The 24,607-nt window shown below is 38.4% G+C and overlaps 2 protein-coding genes across 2 annotated transcripts in view; one reads left to right on the top strand and one right to left on the bottom strand.

Annotated features, from left to right (window-relative positions):
* Positions 1-22,840, top strand: part of cradd (CASP2 and RIPK1 domain containing adaptor with death domain) — a 38,404-nt gene extending 15,564 nt beyond the window's left edge. Inside the window, exon 2 of the mRNA XM_036576731.1 lies at positions 20,887-22,840. Within this exon, the coding sequence (XP_036432624.1) occupies positions 20,887-21,182 (296 nt within the window). The 3' untranslated portion in view covers positions 21,183-22,840. The remainder of the gene's footprint in view (positions 1-20,886) is intronic.
* LOC118812052 (scavenger receptor cysteine-rich type 1 protein M130-like) lies at positions 8,183-15,014 on the bottom strand. The gene is made up of 5 exons (XM_036576732.1): positions 14,801-15,014; positions 13,436-13,474; positions 12,998-13,327; positions 8,688-8,779; positions 8,183-8,564 (listed from the first exon to the last, which is right to left on the bottom strand). Exons 1-5 carry the CDS (start codon positions 14,868-14,870, stop codon positions 8,478-8,480), a joined length of 618 nt encoding a protein of 205 aa, XP_036432625.1. The 5' UTR covers positions 14,871-15,014; the 3' UTR covers positions 8,183-8,477.
* Positions 22,841-24,607: the final 1,767 nt, after the last annotated feature.

The following is a 24,607-nucleotide window of genomic DNA, read 5'->3' as shown; positions in this document are numbered from 1 at the left end:
AGTTCAAAAAACCCCTGCGAAAGCGGGGTGGCGCATATGTAAAAGTAACTGGAGCGTGGTCAGAAATAACTATACTATCATACCAACTTTTTTTAATCTGGGGTTGAAGATGGGCTGACACTGAAAAGTAGTCAATGCGGGAGAATGTCTGATGTGTAGTTGAAAAACATGAGAACATTCTAGTATTAGGGCTATTATATCGCCAAATATCTACTAAATTAAAATCTTTAAGGCATTGATGCAGCTCTAGCCGTGTTTGTTGATGAGATATGTCCGAGCCCGTTGACCTATCTATATCTGGGGAGAGGGTACAATTAAAGTCCCCTCCTATTACAAAATAACCTGGTAGTGAGGCTAGCAAGATAAACAGGTTTCTAAAGAATATTGGGTTATCATCATTTGTGCCATATACATTTACTAGATTTAACGGAACAGACAAGAGCTTTCCTTGAATAATGATATATCTTCCTGAGCGGTCACTGATTGTATTGATTACTTGAAAAGGAATTGATTTATATATCAGAGTAATTACACCTCTTGCATGAGAGGAAAATAATGCAAAAACGCCTGTCCAGACCACCTTCTTCCTACTCTTTGTATCTATATTTTTGGCCGTTAAGTGCGTTTCTTGGAGGAAGACAATTGTAGATTGCAGTTGTAGAGTTTAATTGCTTTAGCCTGCTCATGACTTGTTTCAATTTAATAAGGCTATTTAAACCTCTTACATTCCATGACGTGAACTGAATCTCAGCTTGTGAAGCCATTGTGGTGACCTGTAAGTGACTGGCATTTTGAATACTCATTCTGACTGCTATGAATTGAACTGATCGTACACTCAAAAACAAACATGTTATTAACACATACAAAAACACTTCTGTAACCAAATCTTCCTACTGTTTCCCAAACCGAGTAGGTTTCCCTTCCCTTACTTTTTGACCTGACTATGGGGCAAAGCCGATCTACACGCTGAACTTTCGTGTGGAGCAACATAGTGCATGCGACAGACCTAACCTATCACCCATCGCTCACATACAGTTGTATAAACACCATTTGAAAGAAGTTAGAACTGTAAACCAATAAGCAGCTTTCCTCTTTTAAACCAAAGAGGTAAAAGAGAATATTCTGAACATCTTAATAAACCAGCATTCGTTTCCTGATTCGCCACAGAACAACGATAACATAGTCAATTTCAGCTGACTAGTGAATAATATGTAACATTTAGCCATTGAAACAGACCACAAAACATTCCTGATCATGCAGGCTACTGCTAACCCTGTTAACCTATGCCTTCATGTAGGCTATGAGAATTTAACCATCAGCTGGTAGGTCAAATAAACATTGCCTACTTATCAACTGACATTAGCCTCATCACAGTTGTGTCCCGTCTCGCGCTGGGAATGTTGAGAGATCGCAGCTCCTTTTTCACCGTGTTGAAGCGTTTTCGCTGCCTGTGGAGCTCCGTCGAGATGTCAGGGAAGAACATCACTCGCCTGCCCTCGAACAGAATGGTGCCCTTGTCCCTCGCTGCCTTCAAGGTCCTAACTTTGTTTGTTTGCTCTTGGAGGTATATGCCTCTGTGCAGGATCAGTCATACCTTCATCGTTTCTTCCGATTCTGTGCGCCCTTTCGATTGTTAAGGGCGTGGGAAAATCTTCAGAGCCGAAAGTTTCAGGGATCCATCTCTCCAGGAAAGCACACATGTCGCCTCCCTCAGCCCTCTCCGCGAGCCCCACCAGGCATAGATTGGTTTCATGGGCATGCAGCTCCTGTTGGACGTGTTGAATGGCGGTGAATAACTTGTCGAATCAAGATGTGAAGTCGTCTTTCATCGTTTGGATGGCTTGTAGAATCTCGCTCGATGCTAGCTGGTCTCGGCTGTTGCTAGCCTCCGCCTGGGCTGCTACGTCCGTAGATTGTGGCTCGGCAGAAGTTTCTGTTTTCGTTGTTTTCTGTACCGTTCTGAGTGGTTTTGTTGTAGGCATTTTGCCTGTAGTGTAAGCTGGTTCAATTTCTATTTCAGAATTAACGTGGTTAGTGGTCTTTAGTGTCGAATTTTCCAGAATATTTGCGACGGGCTCTGCTTTGCGTCTAACTAGCCCTGCGCCATAACCGGAACCACATGATCCATTCTAATGATTTTTTTGAATGTGTGGACAAGACACTGCACACTTTATTTCATTTATTATATAATTTATCATTATTAATAAATGAAAACTGGTTAAACATTATGTGCTTGTCAGGCTTTTTTTTTTTCGAAGGTTTAGGCTTGAAGCGACGGCCTAATCTAGAAATCTGCTGAGGGTAAATAAATACACACACTCTTCTATATCATTCTTGCAGCAAAATGGACGACATTAGATTGTGTACTGTCTGTAGACCTTTGTTGTGATCGCTGTGAAGTGCAAGCTGTTTCTGTCACTGCTGCATCACTCATGTCACGCAGAGGTGGTCAGTGTGGGAGGAAAAAAGGACTGTCTACCATGCGGGGTGGAGTGATACCGGAGCGATGTTGGAATAAGAGACAACACTGAGGCTCCCACTTTCTGAAAAGCTGCTCTGTGCTCTGAGCAATAATCATGTTGCTTCGCGTCTACTCTGTTTCCACTCCAGACCACTTGCATGCTCTGAGGGGGGAGAGGGAGGGCCATCATCCTACCCACATAGAGAGACCAAGGCCATTTGTGCTCTCTTGGAGTCCTAGCCACAAATGGCTATAGCATCACCCAGAATTGAACCTAGTTGAGGTTTCTGAGTGAATCACAGTATTAGCAGTGCTTCTTCAGTGTCCCTTAGTTGTGTTTTTTCACAGTGATAGGTGGGGATGATACAAAAGGTGATATTATTGTTTAATGTTATTTACCCTGCCTGCTGGTGAATGGTGAAACAGCCAGATGTTTTAGACGTCCTTTTATTTTGATGGATTATGGAAAAACAAGAATTTTACTTTTTAAATGACATGACATATGATTATGACAGTTGTGTTTCATATGAAACAAACTAAGATCATTTCTGGTTGACTAAAGGGGTTGAGGCTAATAAATATATAGCGTATAAAGGTTTCCAAACTATTAACCAGTAGTTACAACAGTAACTGTGGTTCTGAGAATGCCAGATAACCCTCAGGGGGCTCCTTAGGTTATAGATCAGCTACCTTAGTGCATAGCGCATATCGACTTATGGCCGCACCACGTGGTATCTGAGGAAAAGTGGCTCTAACAGTCATCTGGCTGTTAAAGAATCACAGTTACATTCATAAATAAAATTCTATTTCGTGCCTCGTGGTCACCAAAGGGAAGATTACCACATGGATAACTTCATACCTACATAATAAGAAGAACATCTCCATCATAGCTTATTGATGACTGATAGAATAGAAGCACCAAAGTTAGTAGTTGGGGCCTATCAAATGTATTTGAGAATGGACAAAGACAAATGTGTGAAAGCGGGACCACTGAAAGAAGCCCACAATGCCAAAAAACCTCTAGTTGATTGCCATATTGCACATTTCCCAGAGGTGGAGTACCAGTTGTTTTGTTAGCCGACATAATGACCTGAGTTACTCAGTGTGAAAGCCACTGCTTTCAGAGTGGTGCACAAGCAATGTGGCTCCCAAAGCAAACAAAGAGCTGGTCAGCACGATTAATAGATTCAGTTATTGACACATAATGGTGGAGTGCTTGGACACAGAGGTGAGTGTCACTCTCATTTGAGAGTTGACAAAGGTTGGTGACATAAATTTAGTTTGAAAGAGAGGATTAGGCCACCAGAGAAGCCTGGTTTCCACCATAAATGAGTTTGGGCTAGCAGCAAGTGTGTTCAATTTATCATCCTGTTTTCCAGGAAGTAGAGCTAGTAAAAAAAGTTTGGTTTGAGTCCACCTGAGACAATGGTTCAAATGATCTATGTACAGTTATTCCAGTATACAGTGTAGATAGAGGGCTCTGTGGGTCTCTGTATAGCCAAAGGTACAGTGTACCTTTGAGGAAGCTACAAAGTAGTCTGTGGGCGCATAGTGACGAGCCATTTGGCAGCCATATACATTTTGGCTGTTGATATTGATGTTACTTTCATCAGTAAGTTGTTGGAGAATTTTTAACACCACTGGGAGAGCTTGTGGCGTTGGCTGAACCCTGATGCATCTTATCAGCTAGAAAAATTTCAGTCGGTGAGCATGCATCAGTCTTGTTGATGTTCACATTTTCATTAGTTTTCCTCTCTGTAAGGTCTCTGCTAAAAGGTTGCTGGGCAAAGAGCCACATCCATTTAGGTGTTCCTGGAGAGTGTGACATACCCTGCTCTCAAGGGCAAGGCCTAAGGTACCCCATGTAGAAGTAAGTGAAGCAGTGTGAACCTTATTGCCCATTGTAGAGCTGCCAGGATAAATTGGATGGCCACACTGGTGAATTTAGAGTAGCATCTCCAATGGAAAAGATACTGAAATGCAGTTCTCATGTCCCAGGTGGCTGATCACCCCTCTTTGTCTGAGTAATAGAACCACAGTCCATATATACCACAGTTTCTGGTCTCTTTGCTGGCAAAGAGGTGTGCAGATGCTGATGGTACAGTCCACACTACCCTGGATCACGTTGCTGGCAGATGGGTTGCCCTTAATGAGGCTTTTCTGTTGATGTATTAATAAGCGACATATCAGACACAGAGCTGGTAAGAACCATGTTCTGGTCTGGTGATTGATGTTGAACATGGTTGTTACATTGTCTGAGTGAATGAGAACATGACTTCCGACCTTGTAGGTTTGGCCCTAAATTGCTCTGCATTGCCGCAGTGCACCCCAGCCTGTGAGTGACGCATCGGCATCCACTTCTCTGTGTGTGGAGGCAGAGCTCAGTGAAACCCTACCACCAAATTTTGCGTGTGAACATGTTTATTAATGCTAACATATTTTTGTATTGGACTAGATCAAGGCTGAGTTGCCACAGTTCTAAGAGATCAAGTGGCAGGATCTGTGTAGCTGGCTGCGTATGCAGTGGACCAGACAGATTTGTACCACTACAGTCAAAATGTATGCTATACCCTTCAGTGACAGGATTGTGGTCATGGACGGTGAAAAAGCAAATTGTAAATGAAATGTCAGAACCACTCGTTTTGAAAGCTACACCATATGGCCAAAAGTATGTGGACACCTGACCATTACTCCTGTACAAGCTTGTTGGACATTGCATTCCAAAACTATGGTCATTAATGTAGAGTTGACTGCCCTTCGCAGTTATTACAGCCTCCACTCTTCTCAGAAGGCTTCCTACAAGATTTTGGAGTGTGTCTGTGAGAATTTGTGCCCATTCAGTCAAAAGAATTTGCAAGGTCAGGCACTGATGTTGGACAAGAAGGCCTGGCTCACAATGGACAAACCATGTCTTTATGGACCTCGCTTCAGATACAATCATGCTGGAACAGAAAAGGGCTTTCACCAAACTGTTGCCGCAGAATAACTTTGTATGCTATAGCATTAATATTATCCTTCACTAGAACTAAAAGGCCTAGTCCAAACCCTGTAAAACAGCCCTAGAACTTTATCCCTCCTCCAGCAAACTTTACTGTTGGCACAGTGCATTCAGGTAGGCCGCATTCTCCTGGAATCTGCCAAACCCAGATTCGTTTATTAGACTGCTAGATAGTGTAGTGTTGTATTACTCCAGGGAACACATTTCCACTGCTCCAGAGTCCAGTGGTGGCATGCTTTACACTACTCAAGCCGATGCTTGGCATTCGCATAGTGATCTTAGGCTTGTGTGCAGCTGCTCAGCCATGGAAACCCATTTCCCGACGCTCCCGAGGCACAGTTCTTGTGCTGATGGTGCTTTTAGTGGCAGTTTGGATCTCTATAGTGAGTGATGGAGCTTCAGCACTCAGCACCTGAACTCAATAATTACAAGGGGTGTCCATATACTTTTGATGATATAGTGTATCACTTTCAGAACACCTGTTGTTTGAATTTGAATGGAAGCCTTTTGAGATTATAATTTAGCCCCTGTAGGTCTAGAACTACACAGAAATCCCTTTCCTTTTGGGGCATGAGAAATAAGCTGAACAAAAATACTTGGAACAGTACAAAGCTCCTTATCTCCTCTATTGTACCTTTTGTCAATAAGGAGTTTGTCTCTGCTTCAGGTGGCAGCCTTAACTGAACTTTCTACAGTTGTTGGCCTGAAGGGGCATGTGGAAGAGGGTGATGTCTGTAGCCAGTGACACTGTAAGAGTGTATGGGTCATAAAAGCAAGAACTGGCATGCACTGTGATGTTGCACCCTAGATCCTGAGTGGTGAACCCAAGCCCATGAAGTATTGTCTTGGGTGCATCTCTCAGTTGCACCATTGGCTCTAACTCCACCTGTTGCAGTAGCAACTCCACTCCTAACAGAAGATTAGAAATTGTGTTACCCAGGTGGCCAGTTTGGGCTACATTATTGTAAGCCCTTACAATATCACCATCTGAGCAGTTGCGTGTGTACTGTAAAACAACCAGAGAAGGGACTCAAGTGTCTACAGGGGCATTCGTTCTAAGCGAACTAGGATGCATCCGTCATGTTCCATATCGCGTACACCAAGGATGTGGGATGCATGCATGAAACTGTGGTTTTGAAGCCAACAAGAAACTCCTTAGGTAATGCCTCACATTTAATGTTGAGGACAGGTATGTCCACAAAGGAGTGCCTGGTGTGGTACCATTTCTCCTATTACCATTTTCAGCCCCAGCTGAGATAGAGCTGTGTGTTTGGTGGTTAACAAGGAATGTGAGCTGCCTGTCTCAACTAGGCCTAAACAAAGCTGCGTGTCCTCCACTGAGGAGTAGGTAGGTGGGGGAAAACCAGCAAGTGTGGTAGCTGCATTGTCTCCTTCTAAGGTGAACAAAGAATCAGTGACAGCGGTGGATACCACATCATTATTAGCAATTTCCTCAACTGGGCAAGAAACATTCACCATGGGCTGGATGATATCTGTAGCAGGTAGTGTGCATCAGTCAACTGTCCTTATTGAGGGAGAGATCAACTACTATTTTATGTAGCTTAAATCTTGTATGGTCTTGGATGGACTGCAGCAGAGCTTGAGGCTGCATGTTTCAAGTTATTTTTGGTTCCAGATGGAGGGATCACAGCATCACTGTTCACAGTTGCAGTAGTGAGCAGGCGTTGACGAATGACCAGGGGTTTGACAACGCAGTGCAAACATTGCTCTGTTAGTGCCTCACGATGGTGTTCTGCAACAAGGCATTATGAAAGTTTATTGTGGCCATCATCAATTTGAAGAGGAGTCAGGCATAAACTACATGGTATTTATTGCAGTGTAGAAATCTTAGACTGGCTTATAGTATAAAAATACTTTCTACATATAATGTAAATATTGGACAAAGTTTGTATACCAGAGGTCTGCATGGGCATGAAATTGAAGCTGAAACCAGACCCGTACCCCCAACTTTAAAGCGTGTCCCAATAAGGCCCAAACAGTACTGCTAAATTTGAGATCTGAACCTGCACTGATGCACAAGGCTGAAGTTGGCTTTTTATTCACCAGCCTTTATTGAAAATATCTGTTTGACCTCAATTGGTCTGTTACATTCTGATGGTTCCATTTAACGTGGAATGCAACATTCAAGTATAAAGCTTCAGCTTCACTGTGCTGCCAGAGATGGATTGTAACAGACATGGTTTTACAGTGCTGTGCTTTGTTACTAAGGACTTGATTCGCAGGGATAAACTGGTATTATACACATTAGACAGTATATTTTGTAGAATTGCCGATCATACCTGGCAATGTTAAACTACTAAATTCCTGCACTTGCTACTGCTGCTGCTTTCACACTTCAAGCGAGCTTAGTAAGGAAACCGGAAATCTTTCTACCAACCCAGCACATCACTCTCATCTTCTGTGGTGTGAACTGATTACTGCTGAACTTCATTTAGGGTTTCTCTCAAACGCTAAAGCTATTCTATATACAAATGCACTGTAAATAGCCGTGCATATGAGAGAGTGCTAAAGAGCAAAAGTTTACAAATCTACTACAGTCTGATACTGTAGGTGAAAAAGCGGCCTGAAACCCGATATATTATCGAGCCTCGTCAGGCTCAAGTTAGGTAGCAGTCCTCTGTTGTATACACGCAGAGAAAAGTTGCCTCTATGTAAGAATAATAAAGCTCTTGGAGGGGAGCACACCTCTCTTGCTGTTCAGTTATTGCAGAATATATGATATGATATGGAATACTAAAAGTGAAATCAAACCACAGATTAAGGATGTAAAATAAACAACAGGTCTAAGTAAAATGTTACAACTCAACAACTTGTTGTACACAATGACACCTTTTCAGGAAAGACTACATTTATGTACATGCTAACCTTTGATAAATAACCTTTAATACATTTTAATGTTAAAAAAAATTCTCAATGGTTCCACCCCAATTATCACATTTGGATTACTAAATTCTGAATGGACAACTAACTATAACTAAATATCTGAAGTGATCACAATTAATTATTTTTCTTAAACACTTCTCCATTAGGACTTGTTCTCCACTGGATAGTATAAATACCCATATTTTCTGCTGCTGTTCTCATCTGCAAAATAAACAATGAAAACAGAAATAAGTGATATCAACAATTGTGAAAGGAGTAACAACAGCTTTGAAGACTTTGTCGCTACCTTGACTGGTTTGTGATGACTCCACACTGGGTACTCACCTTTGCTAAAACCTGCTGCATGATAATTGGGTTATTTGGATTGATTCCAGGGGTAACCTGCACTTCAGTTCTCACCAGAACATATCTGTGTGCTGAAAAAGAAAAAAGCAAACTTTTTTTTCATTCATTTCCATTCAGCAATTTTGAAGGATTCATGACCAGGCTGGGAAAGTAGGCATTAAAATGTAAAAATTTAAATTTAGTATTTTTAAGACAGTGTTTCTTAATTCTTACTTCTGGAGATGTGCAGCACTGCACAGTTTCATCTATTCAGTGATTCACCTGACCCGGCTTATTAACTGATTATTGAGCCCTTAATGATTTCACTTTTTCTCCAAATTCTGTCTCTTTCTACATTTTTCATTTGTTTGTACATTAAACATGAGACTTCTATTAATGAATTCAATTAAAACTCAAACACTCACTCATTCACTTATGTTTAACACTAAAAACACTAAATGTTAATATAATTACTGTAATATAACTAATTTAAATTAGTATAGTACTTAACAGTAATGAATATAAATAATTGTGAAAACACTAATAGTCGAGTAAATCTAAATAATATTAATACCATAAATATGTTGTTTCTATTTGTTTCTGTTGGGATGAAACCTCATTTATCCAAAATGATAATATTAATGAAGAAGGAAAAAACATACATTTTGTTTAATGTAAGTCAATGTAACTCGACTTCATTTCGACATCAAAAAACATGAAAAATGGAGAATTTTGTTCCTACAGCAATGACGTTTTATGTTTGTCACTGTGCTCATTTAACCGTTTCTACCTCCTCTTGAGAAAACCCAATATCATTTGTAGTTACCACCCAATATCAGGTTTGATTACACAATATTTTGTTAAACTAGGTGTGCTGCTGATGTAATTTATTTACATCAGTGTCACCTTTGAAGTATCTGTATGATCAAATTTGGTCGGAATGTTTCAACAACCTGAAAAATGTTTAATTTACAACCAAATAATTATCAATATCATGAATAAAATACCAATAAAAGAGTAAAAATAATCAATAATTTGATTTGAAAGAAGCTGTAATGATATTTGTGCACCGGGGAATCCTTGTGCTAAATGTCATTTATAAATGTAAATTTTAATTTGCAGGCTTGAAACTTTATTAATTTATTAGTTTGTCTGGTACTAAGTGTAAATGGACACACTGAATCAATGCTCAAGATCATGACAGATTAAGCAGTCCTAGAACTCGTCAGCTGTGCTTGCATGTGAAAGAGTATTCTGCAAGTATTACAACAAAATTGGCTTTTCAAAACTTGTTTTCACTGACTATTGTGATACCTGCATTAATTTGTTTTTATGTAAATTATATGTATATGAGCGTTGTTTGAACTTGTCATTTGCAAATGATATGTAAAGGAAGGACTAGCGCACATCTGCTCATTTTCACACAGCAGAAGCTGATTCATCAGTTGAGCTCAAATTACAGCTTGTTTCAGTGTCAGCTGCTTTGCTGATTGGAATAATTATTGTGGAGAACCTCCGCTCTCCTAAATAAAACATCATTGCCACTGATATGCTGCACTTTATTAGGAAAGTAAAGAGAGAGTTGAGGTCAAACGAGAGTGAAATGGTAAAATTGCAACCTGCACCAGTAAACTAGCTGGCTACCAATCCTTCAACGAAACAGCATCAAAGCGAAGATGACAGGTACGTCTAGCTATTTAGCTCATCGAGGGGTTGTGTTTATTCCAGAAAACAAGTTAGCTTTTCATGATTGTGCTTGTTTTATGTGTAGGCAGAAAAAGTTTGTTTAAAAATAAAGTTGTTCAGACTTCCAAATAGACTTTCTGAGCTTGTTTGGCATGAACGGCGTGAAACATCTTGCTTTTCATTTTGTTGATGTTAACAGGTCAGAGCTGTCACAGAGGCGTGGCACTAAAGCAGCAAGATATGTAGAGAATAGGTGTGGAGCCTATTTTTTTCTTTGAGAATCAGTGAAAATGAAATAAAAAACCTAAACAAAACTTCAAAAAACACACATTTATCAATGCATGACTGTTACGAAACTAAACACCAGCTAAGCATTTTGAGCTGCGTACACATTTACTGGTAGGTCTACCTATCAAATGTCAGAAAGCTGTCAAGGGTAAACAAATGTACCATGTTTTTTCAAAAATTATATTTTTATTGGGCAAAATAAAAGAACTGGCCAAAAATTGGCCATAGATTTATATGTCGTGGCTGTCAGAACAAAAGCTTATATCTCCAAAATGGAGATATAAGAGAGGAGAAAAAAAAATTCCTTAAGTTATATTGAAAAATATTGTAAATATATTTTTTCCAAGTAATTTTGAAACATTTCTGTTGGACCATCTATCAGGAAACTTTCACACAATATAAAGTTCAGCTTGTGTTTTCAAACTGTGTAAAAGAGTAAAAACAACAAAATTCACATTCTCACTCACTGGTGGGATCATGTAGCTACTGTTCCTCTCTGGATGTTGAAAATCAGAAACTGTGTTGATACTACTGTGTTGTTCACGCGATTTTCGTGATGAGTTCATTGAATTCAGTTTATTCGCATGAGTTCACGAGTGCATTGAGTTTAGTGCGTTCACACAGTTAAAACAATGTCATTGAGTTATTAAAAGAAACAGTTATTGAAACCAAGGAAGTTTATTCTGCACTGATCTTTAAATGGAAAAAAAATTGAGCATGTAAGGCAAATAGAATCAATCAAGATTAGCTAAACAAAGTCATGCAATTAATGAGAATTAATTATTTTCATAGTTTAACAGTTCTGCAATATTTATATAATACATACACAGGCATAACACTGCCTGTTGTTGAATATACAATTCTTTAAATGTTTACATATGACTATGCGGATATTATATCTGTGTCTAATATTCATGAGGTCTTTAAGGAGAGACCTTAAAGTGCTGTACAGGTTTGAAAGCAAACTGTATTTTAAGTAGCCAGTATACTGTATAATTTCATTCTGCAGGTAGAATAGATATTCCCCATTTATTTTTTATTTGCTCTACAATTACTAGTAATGTCATTTATCCACATTGTCTCTCAGTGTGGAAGGAAGTGCCTTTGACCAGCCTCAGCTCAGCTTATACAGTAATATGGAGACGTTTGGGCACCCCTAGTCAAAGGGAATTTTGTTAATTTTCTAAGTGAAAATGAGTTAACACATCTTCATCCTCATCCTTAACACACTTCTACACATTTTAATCCACACTTATTGTTTATTTGCTGAATTTAACATACTGGATAAAAAATAAAACATCATAATAAAAGGCCTGGCATATTTTATACTTTGTTTTATTTTTTCAATTATGTTAAATTGAGCAAATAAATAGAAATCATGCAATAAATTTGCTGAATTTTAAATATTTTCTCTGTAGAGTAGAACTTCTTTTCTCTTAGAAAACCAACAAAACATGTAACTTAACCAGGGGGTGTTTGAATTCTAGGTGTTAAGACATAATTCTGTATGTATCATTGACAGAAGAATCACAAAGTGTAATATAGGCCTGCAACATGTAATCAACATTATTGATAACATTGATAATAAAAAATTCATGGCAACAAATCACGTTATCAGTTAGATGACTTGATGACATTTGCGCTTCCCATTTACATCATGATTGTAATGAAGAAATACAGATGTTTCTTATTTCATGCACAGACTGCAATACAAGGTCATGCACAACCCCAAAAAATATAAACTATGAAAAGACAGTTTCCTGTCTGATGTGTAAAACCGAGCTGAGCAGGCAGCGCTACTGTCAGGCATGAGTGTAAGAGAGAATATACACTGTATGCACAGCAGAAACTTGGTAGGGTGAAAAAATACTGTAAAATCTTGTTAAAACCGCAGTCAAAAATAGTGCATCATTTCTTTTTGGCTAGTTCTGTTTTAGTTTAACTGATATAAGCAGTGCTGGCTGAAGGGATGAGCTGCATTTTGATACTGTTCATGGGTTGCTTTTTAGTTAGTAGATGTTTTAGTTTTCTCTGTGTTTTAGCCTTGAATCCATAAGAAAAGAGAGCTTTAGTTCACTGAGATTTTTTAAAACTCTATTTTCAGTATTTAATGGTGGACTGATATTTGAAGACACTGACATCACACATGTGATCAGCTGCATTAGGTCTCCAGCTGATCACTGCACTGTCATAGTGTGTTCTGTCATATCAGTGTTTTTATTACATGATGTTATTGACCACACAAGCTATTCAATAATACTTTTTCTTTAACATTAGAAAATATGAATTTGAGTATATGTATGCATAAAGTTTTTTTTTTATTTTTTCGCACTTACATTGGCAAATGACTCCTGCATCCTCACCATGAACACAGTTATGTTTTCCCCATCCACTGAACTGACAGTCGATCAGTGAAGACTCAGTCTTAGAACATTTAACGTCATCCATCCATATTTGACCAGATCCCTGTCCAAAGTAAGCATTGCTCTTTGCCTCTGTAGCGTTTCCACAGCCCAGCTCTCTACACACAACTTCAGCATCATTTAAATCCCAAGAATCATCACATACTGTTCCCCATATTCCATTATAGAGAACCTCCACTCTTCCAGAGCAGGGGGCTGTACCATTGACCAATCTCAGTGTGGTTGGGCTGGCATTTTGAAGATCTGCATGGAGAGTAAAAGGAGATCTAGAGTAGCAGTAGAGACCAGAAAGACATACAAAAGATACAAAAAGAGAATAGGTGCCTATTTGCATGTGTGTGTCTTTCTTACCTAGAAGTAGTACGAGCACCAGGGTCCACATCGTTGTTACTGAAAAGATATTCATGAATTTATATTTATCATATTTTTATTATTTTTTTTTCTCTCTTTTAGGCCTGTTATGGTCATTAAATTTTAGCTGATGGTTTATTGTCAAACAAATAATTTTTTACTAATAATTTGTTTACTGTGTACAGCTATTAAAGTACAATATAAAGTTGTCAAAAGTCAAAATGGCTGGTTACCTAGCTGTCAGTAATTAGCTCCCAGCTGATGACATGCACAAATATGAAAATGGGAAGAATATTTACATTATAATATGAATGTGACTGAATCAAGGCAAAGTCATTTAAAAAAGGTGCTTCCACAGTAAAATGTTTATCAAGGTAACATGTATAATTATTATGCACTTATAGGCCATTAAATATTACTTCATCAAGCTTGACTCCATCAAGTCATAATTTCATCAGGCTAGTCTTATTTTACACCACCTTCATATTTGTGTAAAAACTTTGATATTTGCTGTTTTTCAAATAATAATAACTGACCTCATTCTGTAAAATAGTTACTGTTGTATGCAAAAGTTTGAACACTCCTGGTTAATTTACATGTTTTGTTGATCTTAATAAATGAAAGAAACATTAACAAATTGGAAAAATAAAACAAAATATAAAATGTGCCATAATGTTTGAACAGGCCACATTTTTTTTTCAAGATGTTACATTCAGCAAATAATGGTGTAACAAATAATTGTGCATTGAAATGTGCAGACGTTGTTCTCTGTTGAGGATGTTAGCTTAGAAAATCAACATAACATGTTCAAGAAAACATTTGACCAGTGGAGCTCAAACTTTTGCATATGACTACAAACAATCACAAAAAGAAAGCAGCTTGGGAAGGCTGTAGACTTAGTTGTAGATGATCATCAATGGAAAATAAGGCAAAAGAAACTCAGCATATGAGTGAATGAAAAGAAAGATATAGAAAGAAATAAGAAAAGAAAGAAATAAAGAAAAAGGAAAGGAAGGAAGAAAGAAAGAAAGAAAGAAAGAATAATTCATCAACTAAAACAATGTCATTAAGCCCATAAGCACATGTTAAGCTACTCCACTACCATTAATACTGCTAAATACTACAGTAAGGGTAAAATCAGCTATAATAACTATAATTCATCAATTTATATATCTGCACAGTTCTGCTCTTCTAAACTCTTGTCAAGACCTCTTACAAATAACTCCCAACGTTAAATAAGACAAGCTAAGAATAAAAAGAAAATAAAGATAAAATATATGCACAGTATGACATTTGATGACATTTGCCTTTCTGGCCTTTCTAACTGAACACTTTGCCTATTTGCTTTAATGATCATAGGATTACCTGTTTTTGCGTTCCCACTCAGTATTCCAGCTCTGACAATTCTGCTCTTGTGTTGTAAAGATGCTGACATGGTTCCCCATGTTTTCTTATGAAAATTTGAACTCTGAAACCGGTCACTCCTCCCACATCACCCTGAAGCTGCACCTCTACATCTCATGTTTTGCACACCTGCTGACGAATTGTATTCAGAACTTGCCACTACTTCATATATTAGTTTCAGAGGTTATAGTGATTATAGGCTTAGGTAATATGTCTGTATTTGTTAGTTATGTACAAGAGCTTTAAATGGCCAAAATGGACAGTGGTTTCTAGTACACTTTTTTCTCAATGCTGTAAGTGTCCTTTTATTAATTTTATTAAATAAAAATGTAAATAACAATATAAAAATAAAATGCATGAAAATTGTGCCAAAACCTTTGCATATGCCATATATGTTTTAAATCTTTGAAAAAAGCAAGTAAATGGAAATAAGAAATACAAAGGATTTGAAAACATTTGAGAATAATAGTAGATTTATCGCTGCAGAGTCTCTTTCTTGACCGTGGATACATATGTACAGAGGTAGAGACTTACTCATGACGTGACCATTTCCAGCACTGATGCAGCGATATCTCAGTGCTGTTAAAAATGCCAATTAAGCCCTAGCTTTCCTGAACTGTTATGTCCTTCTGTTGGTGAAAACCAGTTTCTCCAAACAGATCAGGAAGCACCTGTCATTTGAATGTCTTTTCCATTTTCCACCTCCTGCATATTCAAGGTCAAAGCCAAAAGCTGTCAGTTTGAAAACATCACAAGAGCCATGTTTGTGCTTCAGACAGAGGCTGGAAAACTGTCTCATTCCACTCTCTTCTCAAGATTACATCGTTCAAGTATGTGTGCATTCTAACTGAAGTGTCTGCGCGTCTTTGTGGAATGCTGTGCCTCATAAAAAAGCCAGAACACCATGTCTCGTAAAAAGGAGACATTTCCTTGAAAAGAGTTTAACAAAACATGGTCTCACTCAACCTCATATGATTGTGCTTTGTTTTTCATGCAGTGTTGGTAATGACGACATTTGAACTGTCAGTGTAGATTTATTTTTCTAATTCTGTTCTTAACTAGTGCCTTAAATTCCTAGAAATACTACAGATCTGTGAATTGTCGTAGGAAATATGGGACGTTTGCATAAAAGTAGTGGAAACATGAAAGAAATGGTCCATAAATGAGGGAACTGTTGTGCGCTGTTACAATTAGTAAAATGTGTGATTTAAACAATGACTGTTTTGCCTGATTCAATTAAAAGAAATATGGATAAGCAGTTCATTCACTGGTTCCAGGTATCTTCTGTAGTGGAATTTGTGCTCTGTAGTTGTTGCAGATGCTATACCTTGGTCACTTTTCATATTACATTGAGTGTTATGTGAGTTTACTGAGAAATACAGTGCAAAAAGTCTTAGGCGCCTGAGTAAAAAAGGGCCCTATTTCCTACATTATTTGTACATCTTGTGATCCATTTTCCCCCTAAGGTCCAACTTACCACCAAAAACAGTCATAATTCATTTTTACATGACCTTTTTTAATTCCCTTAGAATTAAACAGGCTGTTTTTTTGCTGTCCCTGTTAGTCTGATATATGTAAATGAGCTCTGTTCTGATCGGCTACTGTGTAGGCAGATATATACAAATATGTTGGTTTTTGTGGCACCACAAAAACAAGGACTTCAAAACAGGCTGTTTTTGCACTTTTGTAGGCACCGAGTTGTGAATGGTACGTTTTGAAACTTTAAACAATGTTTATATTGTAGTCTCTTTAAAAGAAAGAGAGAAAAAGTCTGTTTTTACATGATGTGGACCGGTTAAGACCATGTATCTCTGCTGTAAGTGTGCTTTGTGGGTAAAATACTGTATAATATTAGAACAGAATACAAATAAACTTCAGTGCAGTAAGTAGTAACAAGAATTTCTCGTTATCCAAAAAGTAGTTGAGATGTTGTGAGCTGGAAAAAGAATGCTGGTTCTGGACTTTACCTCCATGCCTCTTGTTAAATTTCTTCACCAGCATTTCTGATTTATCATCAATGAAGGATTGTTTAGCCAAACCAAGTGTTACATGATAACTACAAGTAAAAACTTGGCTGAAAGAAATGGGACAGAAAAGAAGGGTTTGGTATGCGTTGTTAAAAATTTGTGTACTGTATATTCTGATGTTCACATTGGTTGAAGATTTTCATTTTTTCAGAATGTGCTATCTGTAAGTATAGAGTTGCAGTTAATGATTGCACCCACGTACCGCTAGAAATAGCTGCTTTCATCATTTTTGTTGACATGCAGCTTTAATTTGAAGGCTTAATTCTTTTAGACAGAGCCAGACACTTCTTGCTCTAATGCTCTTGGTAAACTTTTTTTTTGCACAGCATTCACACTGTCATGCTACACTGAAACACAGAACACAAACATCTTTCTCATTATCTCTGAGGAGATGTGTTAGACTTGTTTTAAATTTTTTCTTAGTTGTTCATTTCAGTGGGGCGAAACTGCCCGATGAACACTTGCTGAAACATTAAAAACAAAATTAATATTTCACACGGCTTCTTTATTATTAGCAAATTGTTTACATTTCAGTGCTCTTATTACACAGTAATATTAGGCAGTTTTGTTACAGTATTTTAAATGCTGCTCACTCAGACACAAAATGTTCTGTTCATAATTCACTTGCAGTTTTCAGGACAACATGTTATCACATTCTTGCCTGAAGCAAAATGACTGTGTCAAGTAGTAATGGGTGGGATGGCCAATTTTGACCAGTATACCAGAAGAACCGGTATACCACTCACTACTAGTCTCAAGGTTAAATTCCCATTACCATTGTAACTCAGTGATTTCTGACTGGAATCAGAAGGTTGTTCATCTGAATTCTGGAGAGAAATTGCTATGATCTGTTAGTTCCCAATGATGCAGTGCCTCAAATCAGATTTGTATTTTACCACTTTAAACACTGGGGCCCAAGTAGAATAACTGTTCTCCTTGTTCTTATTAGACCATTACCGAAGCAGATTCCTCTTTTTTTACTCTACGTTTTAGAACGCAGTGCTGTCGAGCACCAGTAGATCATCTGCAGATTTTAACAATGCACAAATCATTAGTGCTGTTGGAAGCATCCATTGGAAAAATGCCCAGTCTGTTCTAGTTGTCTTCATCATTGGATTAAATCCATCCTACACAACCTTCATAGTGCTCTCCTCCAGCCAAGAGTGTCTCCCGCCCAAACAGAGAGAAGCCGATTTGTTTTCAAAGCACTGACGTGACTCCTGTCATCACCCAGCAGAAATCAATGACTGTCCTTGATTCTGTGAGGCGTTTGAAAACACTCTCAAAACAAACTGGCGATCTGAACTTTGTTCTTTTTGTCCCTGCTGTTTAAACAAAACACATCTCTATCCTGTTCTGAAAAAAACAAGAATAGGTGATTTGATATGTCCTGGCAAAAATGGCAAAAATACAAAGAAGTGCTTTTAAACCGTTGTAACTGTGTTAATGATGATGGCACCAATCAGAGGTGACAGTGTTAAGAGGTGTCAGAGTAGCCTATTAAAACCCTGTTAGTGAAAAAACAGTGCTTGGTCATATTAAGTTCAAATTATCATATGATATCGTCTAAATGACAAAATACATTTTAATCTAAATGTAAAGACTTTTGCCCACCTCTAAAACATCTTCAGAGTTTTGATTACATCACTGTGCACCAGTGGGTGGAGAAAAATAATATTAACCAATATTCTCATGTTTCACCTCCCCTTCCAACATCCATTTATCACTGAGTGAACACACTCTGCGAGCTCAGAGACCCACCCCAGCAGCAGAAATATTTTTTGTATTGTAGTGAGCTTCCATGACAGGCTAAATATTAAACATCAAACATTTAAACTTGGTATCAGTCACAGAATTTTAATACTGTTCCTGCCCCAGTATAGATGTGTGGGAAGAACAAGGCATGTGTTTTATTACAAATGACTTGAGTGTGATGAGGTAGAAAAATCTTTGGGTTACACAATCAGTGCGCCCAGGAGGCTGGAATGAGTGTGGGCGCGCTGAATGTTTATGTTGTGCCTATCTGCCTGTCCTTGGCAATCAGGCACGCTGTCCTGGGGTAAAAGCTGTTCATGAACCTATGTCTTCGGGTCATGATGTTCTTTAATCTGTGACACTGAAAGTTATATTTGGTTTCGTGCCAGATCAACAGACTGTGACTCGTGTGGTGGGAGTGTCTGAAAATTGTGCCTGCAGCCTGAGCTGAGTTCCTCTATTAATAAGAGTTCTGTTCTAGTAATCTGCTGAGCTGTTCTTGTCCTCATCACCCTGTAGAGTTTCTCTTTATCCTTTTGGGTGACACTGCCAAACTAGTGATGTCTCCAGTGGTAGAAATTAGCCAGTGCTTGTTTGTGGATGCAGCTTTTTCAAGTACTTTAGAAAGTACAAGTGCTCTGTTGTTTTCTTTGGCACTGCTGTTTGATGTCTAACTGAAAATACTGAAAATATGAAGACTGAGCAACATAATGCAGTGAACTTGTTCTATTCGTGTCAGTGTAGATGGGCTTTTAAGGGGCGCTGTTATTCAATAATCCAGGTCATCTCTTTTGTATTATAGTTATTGGTATCAGCAGGTATTTGTTTTTCAAAAAAATGACATATTTAGATTTTACCAATATTTCAAACCGATATTTGGTGTATTTGCTGTGCTTTGGAAGAGCAGAATGCTTAGACGAGCTACTGGGATTAAAATGTCTGCATTTTGTTTATTTTGCCCCATTTGTGAGCCTCTAGAAATAATCCTTTTACTATTAGGTATATTTAATATTTAATAAGTGTTTATGAATCTGCGTTGGTATCGTCATCAGCAGACACACAATATGGTGAAAACCATGTGGACAACCCTTCAAATTATTGAGTTCAAATGTTTCAGCCACACTCATTGCGTACAGGTGTATGTACGCACATAGCCATGCAATCTCCGGGAACAATAGAATGGCAGTAAAATGTGATGCACTGAAGAGCTCAGTGACTTTAAATGTGGCACAGTCACCTTTGCCACAAGTTAGTTCATGATATGTCTGCCCTGCTAACTGTAAATGCTATTATTGTATAATGCAAGTACCTATGAGCCTTACAACAGCTCGCAGAGCTCACAAAATCTCTGAGTGGAGCCACCGAATGCTGAAGCGTGCAGTGTGTAAAAATCACCATTTATCTGTTGCATCATTCACTATAGTTCCAAACCGTCACTGGAAGCAACATCAGCACAAGAACTGTGCATCAGGAGCTTCATGAAATGAGTTTCCATGGCTGAGCAGCTGCACCCAAGCCTAAGATCACTATGCACAATGGCAAGTGTTGAATCACACTTCAGTATCTGGCAGTCTGATAGATGAATCTGGGTTTGGCGGATGTCAGAGAAGGCCATCTGCCAGAATTAATGAAGTTTGGTGGAGGTGGAATGTCGATTGCGAGCCAGGCCTTCTTGTCCAACATCAGTGTCTGACCTCACAAAGGCTCTTTTGATTGAATAGGCACAAATTCCCACAGACACACTCCAAAACCTTGTGGAAAGCCTTCACAGAAGAATTGGGGCAATTCCATTTTAATTCACACGGTTTTGGAATGGGATATCCAGCAAGCTCATATAGGTGTGATGGTCTGGTGTCCACATACTTTTGGCCATATAGTGTATGCACAAAAAAAATTGATTATTGTAATCATTCACAATTCCTATATTATAGCACCTCTACTAATAGTATTAGATTCTGTACTAGCATGAAAAGCATCATTCATTGCTTTGTTTGGATGAAATGCAAATTGCAAAGGTCACTCTGGGCTGAATGGATGATGAGCTTTTAAAACAATGTAGATCAGTCGCCTTGGACAATGAGGTGTAAAAAGATATAGACACCAGCAGCTGCTATATTATACTGGCAGTCATTGATACTTACAAATGTGAAGCAGCATCACAAACACAACTTTTTCACATTAAAATTATTACATGATTGAAGATGACTGTGCTGTTAAGAAACCCTAGAAGGATTAATTTTTTCCTTTAACTCTCCTTGTCTTCAGGTCAGTGGGGTGTTCCTGAGCACCTTCTCCACACAGTTCCGTCCAATCAGCAGCTGAACAGGTTGGCATCTCGTCTTGGTTCAGAGTGGGAGATGGTGCTGTTGGACTTGGGCCTGTCGCCGGGGGAGCTCTACCGGTGCCGTGCTGACCATCCGCTCAGTGTTCAGAGTCAGGTGCTAGCAGGCTTAGTGATGTGGAAGCAATTGCAGGGCCGTGGAGCCACCGTGCAGCGTCTGCTCCAGAGCCTACAGGCTTCAGATCTCCATCCGTCTGCCATTGACCAGGTGTTCATCTGAAGCTGCGGGAGAGAGAGATAGAGAAAGACTACAACCCCTCTGCTGTCTTTCTGCCACCTTATTGCCTCAAACTGTGCCATGTACCTGGACGCAAGTATTCCAGGAGAGATTTATATACATCAGTGCTGTGTTAGGCCACGTTAGCCTTTATGCCTTGCCAGACATTGCAGCTATCTGGACTGCAAGGGCCACCTACTTGATACATAGACACTGATGTAGGATCAGTTGGAATGTATCCATTCCATGTATGATGTTTTATCACAGTTAATTACAGGAATTATGTTTTTTAAAAAAACTTTTTTAATTTAATTGGCTCTTATTATTCTGTCAGTACTTTGCTATATATGATAGAGACTACTTATTTTTTGCATCTTAATTAAAGTAATTTAAGTGTTGTAGACAAATTAAAGAAGCTTTAGTAAGCCTAGAAAGAGATAGGCATGTAGCTGACAATCAGCAGAACCAGTGACTGACATTACCTCACATGAGATGACACGCAGTGTCCAAAAACTTGAAACGATTGTTTTTAGCGATGGAGCATTCACCACCATGAGTGGTCAGCACCTTTCAGCACTGCTCACTATCTTCGTGCCTCTTCATCATCTCTCTATTACTTACAGAACCAGACCACAAAAAGCCATAGTAGGCCGCCTGTGGTCTGGAACTGACACTGAGAAGGGAGTGAATCTAATGTGCAAATTATTTGTGTTCACCGCAGTTAACATTACCAGCCAAGTCACATCGTAACATTTCACTTCCGACCTCAAAAACAGCGAATTTGGGAACAGTTAGTAAGCTGATACCAAATGTGATAAATTAACTAAATGTTGCTGAAAATTTAATTGCACTGAAACTGTACTATTATTAACCAAAGCTGTACTTGTAAGTACAGTAAGTTACAATGTAAAATGTGAAGTTATCCTGAACTTGACATGAATTTGACATCACGTCACTTTCCTATGCACGGCACAGTATAGTTTACTATGTAAAACCAATAACATCACCAAAACAACCGAGCTCTAATATTAGCTATAGTCTGTAGTTTGATCATCTTAAAACACAAAGCGCAGGTTATCCCATTTTTCTTGATTAAAACACTGCAGAACTATTCCAGTGGAACCATAAAGTGAATGTAGCTCACGGTTCTCTATTTCTTGGCTGAAAAGTCTTTATACTGTCTTTGAAATAATGATTTCAAGAAATCACTCTCAATCTTTATTAGGAATATAGAAGTCAGTGTAGTGCTAACATTGCATCTTGTCTATGAGCAAACAGCTAGGGAAGCACTAGCTGATGTTGTTGCCTCAATTAGTAGTGAACTAAAAATCTCATTATTTTGGGAATTTTTTTATAAAAGTCTGCTTTTTTATGTTTTTAGCAAGTTGTTTTTAAGCTCTCCCCTCACAAGTTTCAAATGAGATGTATCTGACACAGCTGCCAATCAGCATCAGAGCTATTTTTTTTTAATGAATACAGCCAGTTAGAGCCCCTGAATTCAGCCCTGTGTATTAAGTCATCTGTAACCAGAATGCCCTTGTTGATTGGTTTATGTCAGTAGATTCTCAATAAAATGATAAAATGCCTTCCTTGGGTTCTTCTGGGTTTTTTCTCTAAAGGCCTATAGTAGTAAGGGTTCAAATAAAATTAAATGCTAAAATGCAGCCTATATTATATATACAGTGCGGTCTGTATGGGGAGACCACACGTGAAAATGCTTCTGTTTTGCTTTCTTTTCTAACATGATGCATCTTTGAAATATTTGCATGAATTTCTAAACTGATGATAATGTGTAAACTCGAGCTCTCATGGACTCAACAAGTTTGCACAAAGCCTTAATGAGTTGATCAGATCTACCCGAGAGTCGTCTGAAAATGTGCTTCAATAAAAGTAATAAAACTAAAGAAAGTTTTACAAATTTACTTAAATTTGAACAGGCGTAGAAATATTGATTATTACTTATGCACTTCTAACTTTAATTTGTTTTACATTTTTCAAAATTCTAAAACTTTCTTGTTTATTTCCAGGTTTAAATGTAAAAAAAAAGATTTTTGATGTGGTCTCAGACTTTTGAACCTGTACAAAAAAATTGTTTCAGTGTCAAACATTGTAAATGTGGTGCTTCACTCTGATTTTTATTTATATTTCAGTGTTTACATATGACTGCTGTGCTGTTTGTGATATGCCACAGGTCACTTCCCAATCTCTCACTCGGGTGTGTGTGCGGTGTGTGTGTGTGGGTATCAGGAAAACAAAACTGAAATGCCACGACTGAAATGTGTGCATGTTGGAATAATAATAATAAGTTCCCTGCCAATTATTATAATAGTGCTCTCTTTGTCCAGTGCTAGCTGTCCTGCAGTTGCTAAGCTAAATTGTTCATTTTGTTAATATGATCACTTTGAGTACAAGGCGTGTGCATGTATATTGTCACCTAATTATGGAGCGTAGTGAGGTGCTGCTGAATAGCTTGTCTATCTGATGATCGAGAGCAGACTGAAGATGTCAGAGGTGATGGAACTGGGAATACAGTGTACTTTATGTGTACGAAAGACATGGTCATATTTTTAGCAAATAAGAGATATATGTATTTAATTGATCTCATTAAACATTAATTTTCCTCTCAGTAAGTTAAGCAAATTGCCAAGTTGAAAAAATTCTGAAATGTTTATTACAGTTGGAAAGGAATAGCATGCAAAGTCGAGTAGGTTGTCCTCAAACTGCATACTTTACACATGAGTTTCCCTACGTATTTTATTAGATTTGGACAGTACAGTGAGAAAGAGGCGTTAAGAGGATTTGTTTGAGACATGTGTGCCTGATCTATTTGGTGAGTGGTCCAGATATGTGAACTGAAGCTTATGAACCGGCCAGGAAAACAGAGCACTTCAGCGTTGTTTTTCTGAATGGCTAAGAGACTTTGACTGTTGTTGTACCAAACATGCACAAACAAAGTGCTATCACAAGCACACATGCCCATACATATGCGCAATCTGCAGCAAGTCCCAGTTCCAAAGAAGACTAGAATGTAACTATGAATGTTTTTCCTTTTTTGCTCTTTGCTTGTCCGTCTTGGAAATCTAGAAGGTATTTTAACCATGCAGTCTTTAGAGCTTTTCTCCGTCTGCTGGGGCTAAACCTGGGAGTCGCACACAAAACCATGTGCAGGCAGTTCAGTTCAGTCAGTCAGGAAAGGGTCACGTGCTGTTGTTTTTATCCAGCAGAGTTCATCTGTGTCTTGCGCCAAAAGCATCCGGCTCTGCCCAGAGAACCTCCTTGTCCATGTCCATGAACGTCCATGTTTAAATCAACATGCAAGCCGGATGCTGGTTTTTGAATTGATTTCAAGAGGAAAGACTTGAACACTTTTTAAGGCTTGCACTGTGCTGTAATTAGGAGTTGTAGGACAGTGGTCACACGCCCAAGGC

This window comes from Colossoma macropomum, unplaced genomic scaffold (assembly GCF_904425465.1).
Source record: "Colossoma macropomum unplaced genomic scaffold, Colossoma_macropomum, whole genome shotgun sequence".
Lineage (NCBI taxonomy): Eukaryota > Metazoa > Chordata > Actinopteri > Characiformes > Serrasalmidae > Colossoma > Colossoma macropomum.
The sequence above is the reverse complement of the archived record's forward strand: the minus strand, read 5'-3'. Positions and strand labels throughout refer to the sequence as shown.

Bases quoted from the DNA above. Each gene is read 5' to 3' on its own strand.
- LOC118812052 (XM_036576732.1), bottom strand. From the start codon at position 14,870: ATGTCAGCATCTTTACAACACAAGAGCAGAATTGTCAGAGCTGGAATA. The intron at 13,328-13,435 runs GTAAGAAAGACA...CTCTCCATGCAG, and splicing joins GGTGCTCGTACTACTTCTAG to ATCTTCAAAATGCCAGCCCA. The intron at 8,780-12,997 runs GTAAGTGCGAAA...TTTCTTTTTCAG, and splicing joins TGCAGGAGTCATTTGCCAAT to CACACAGATATGTTCTGGTG.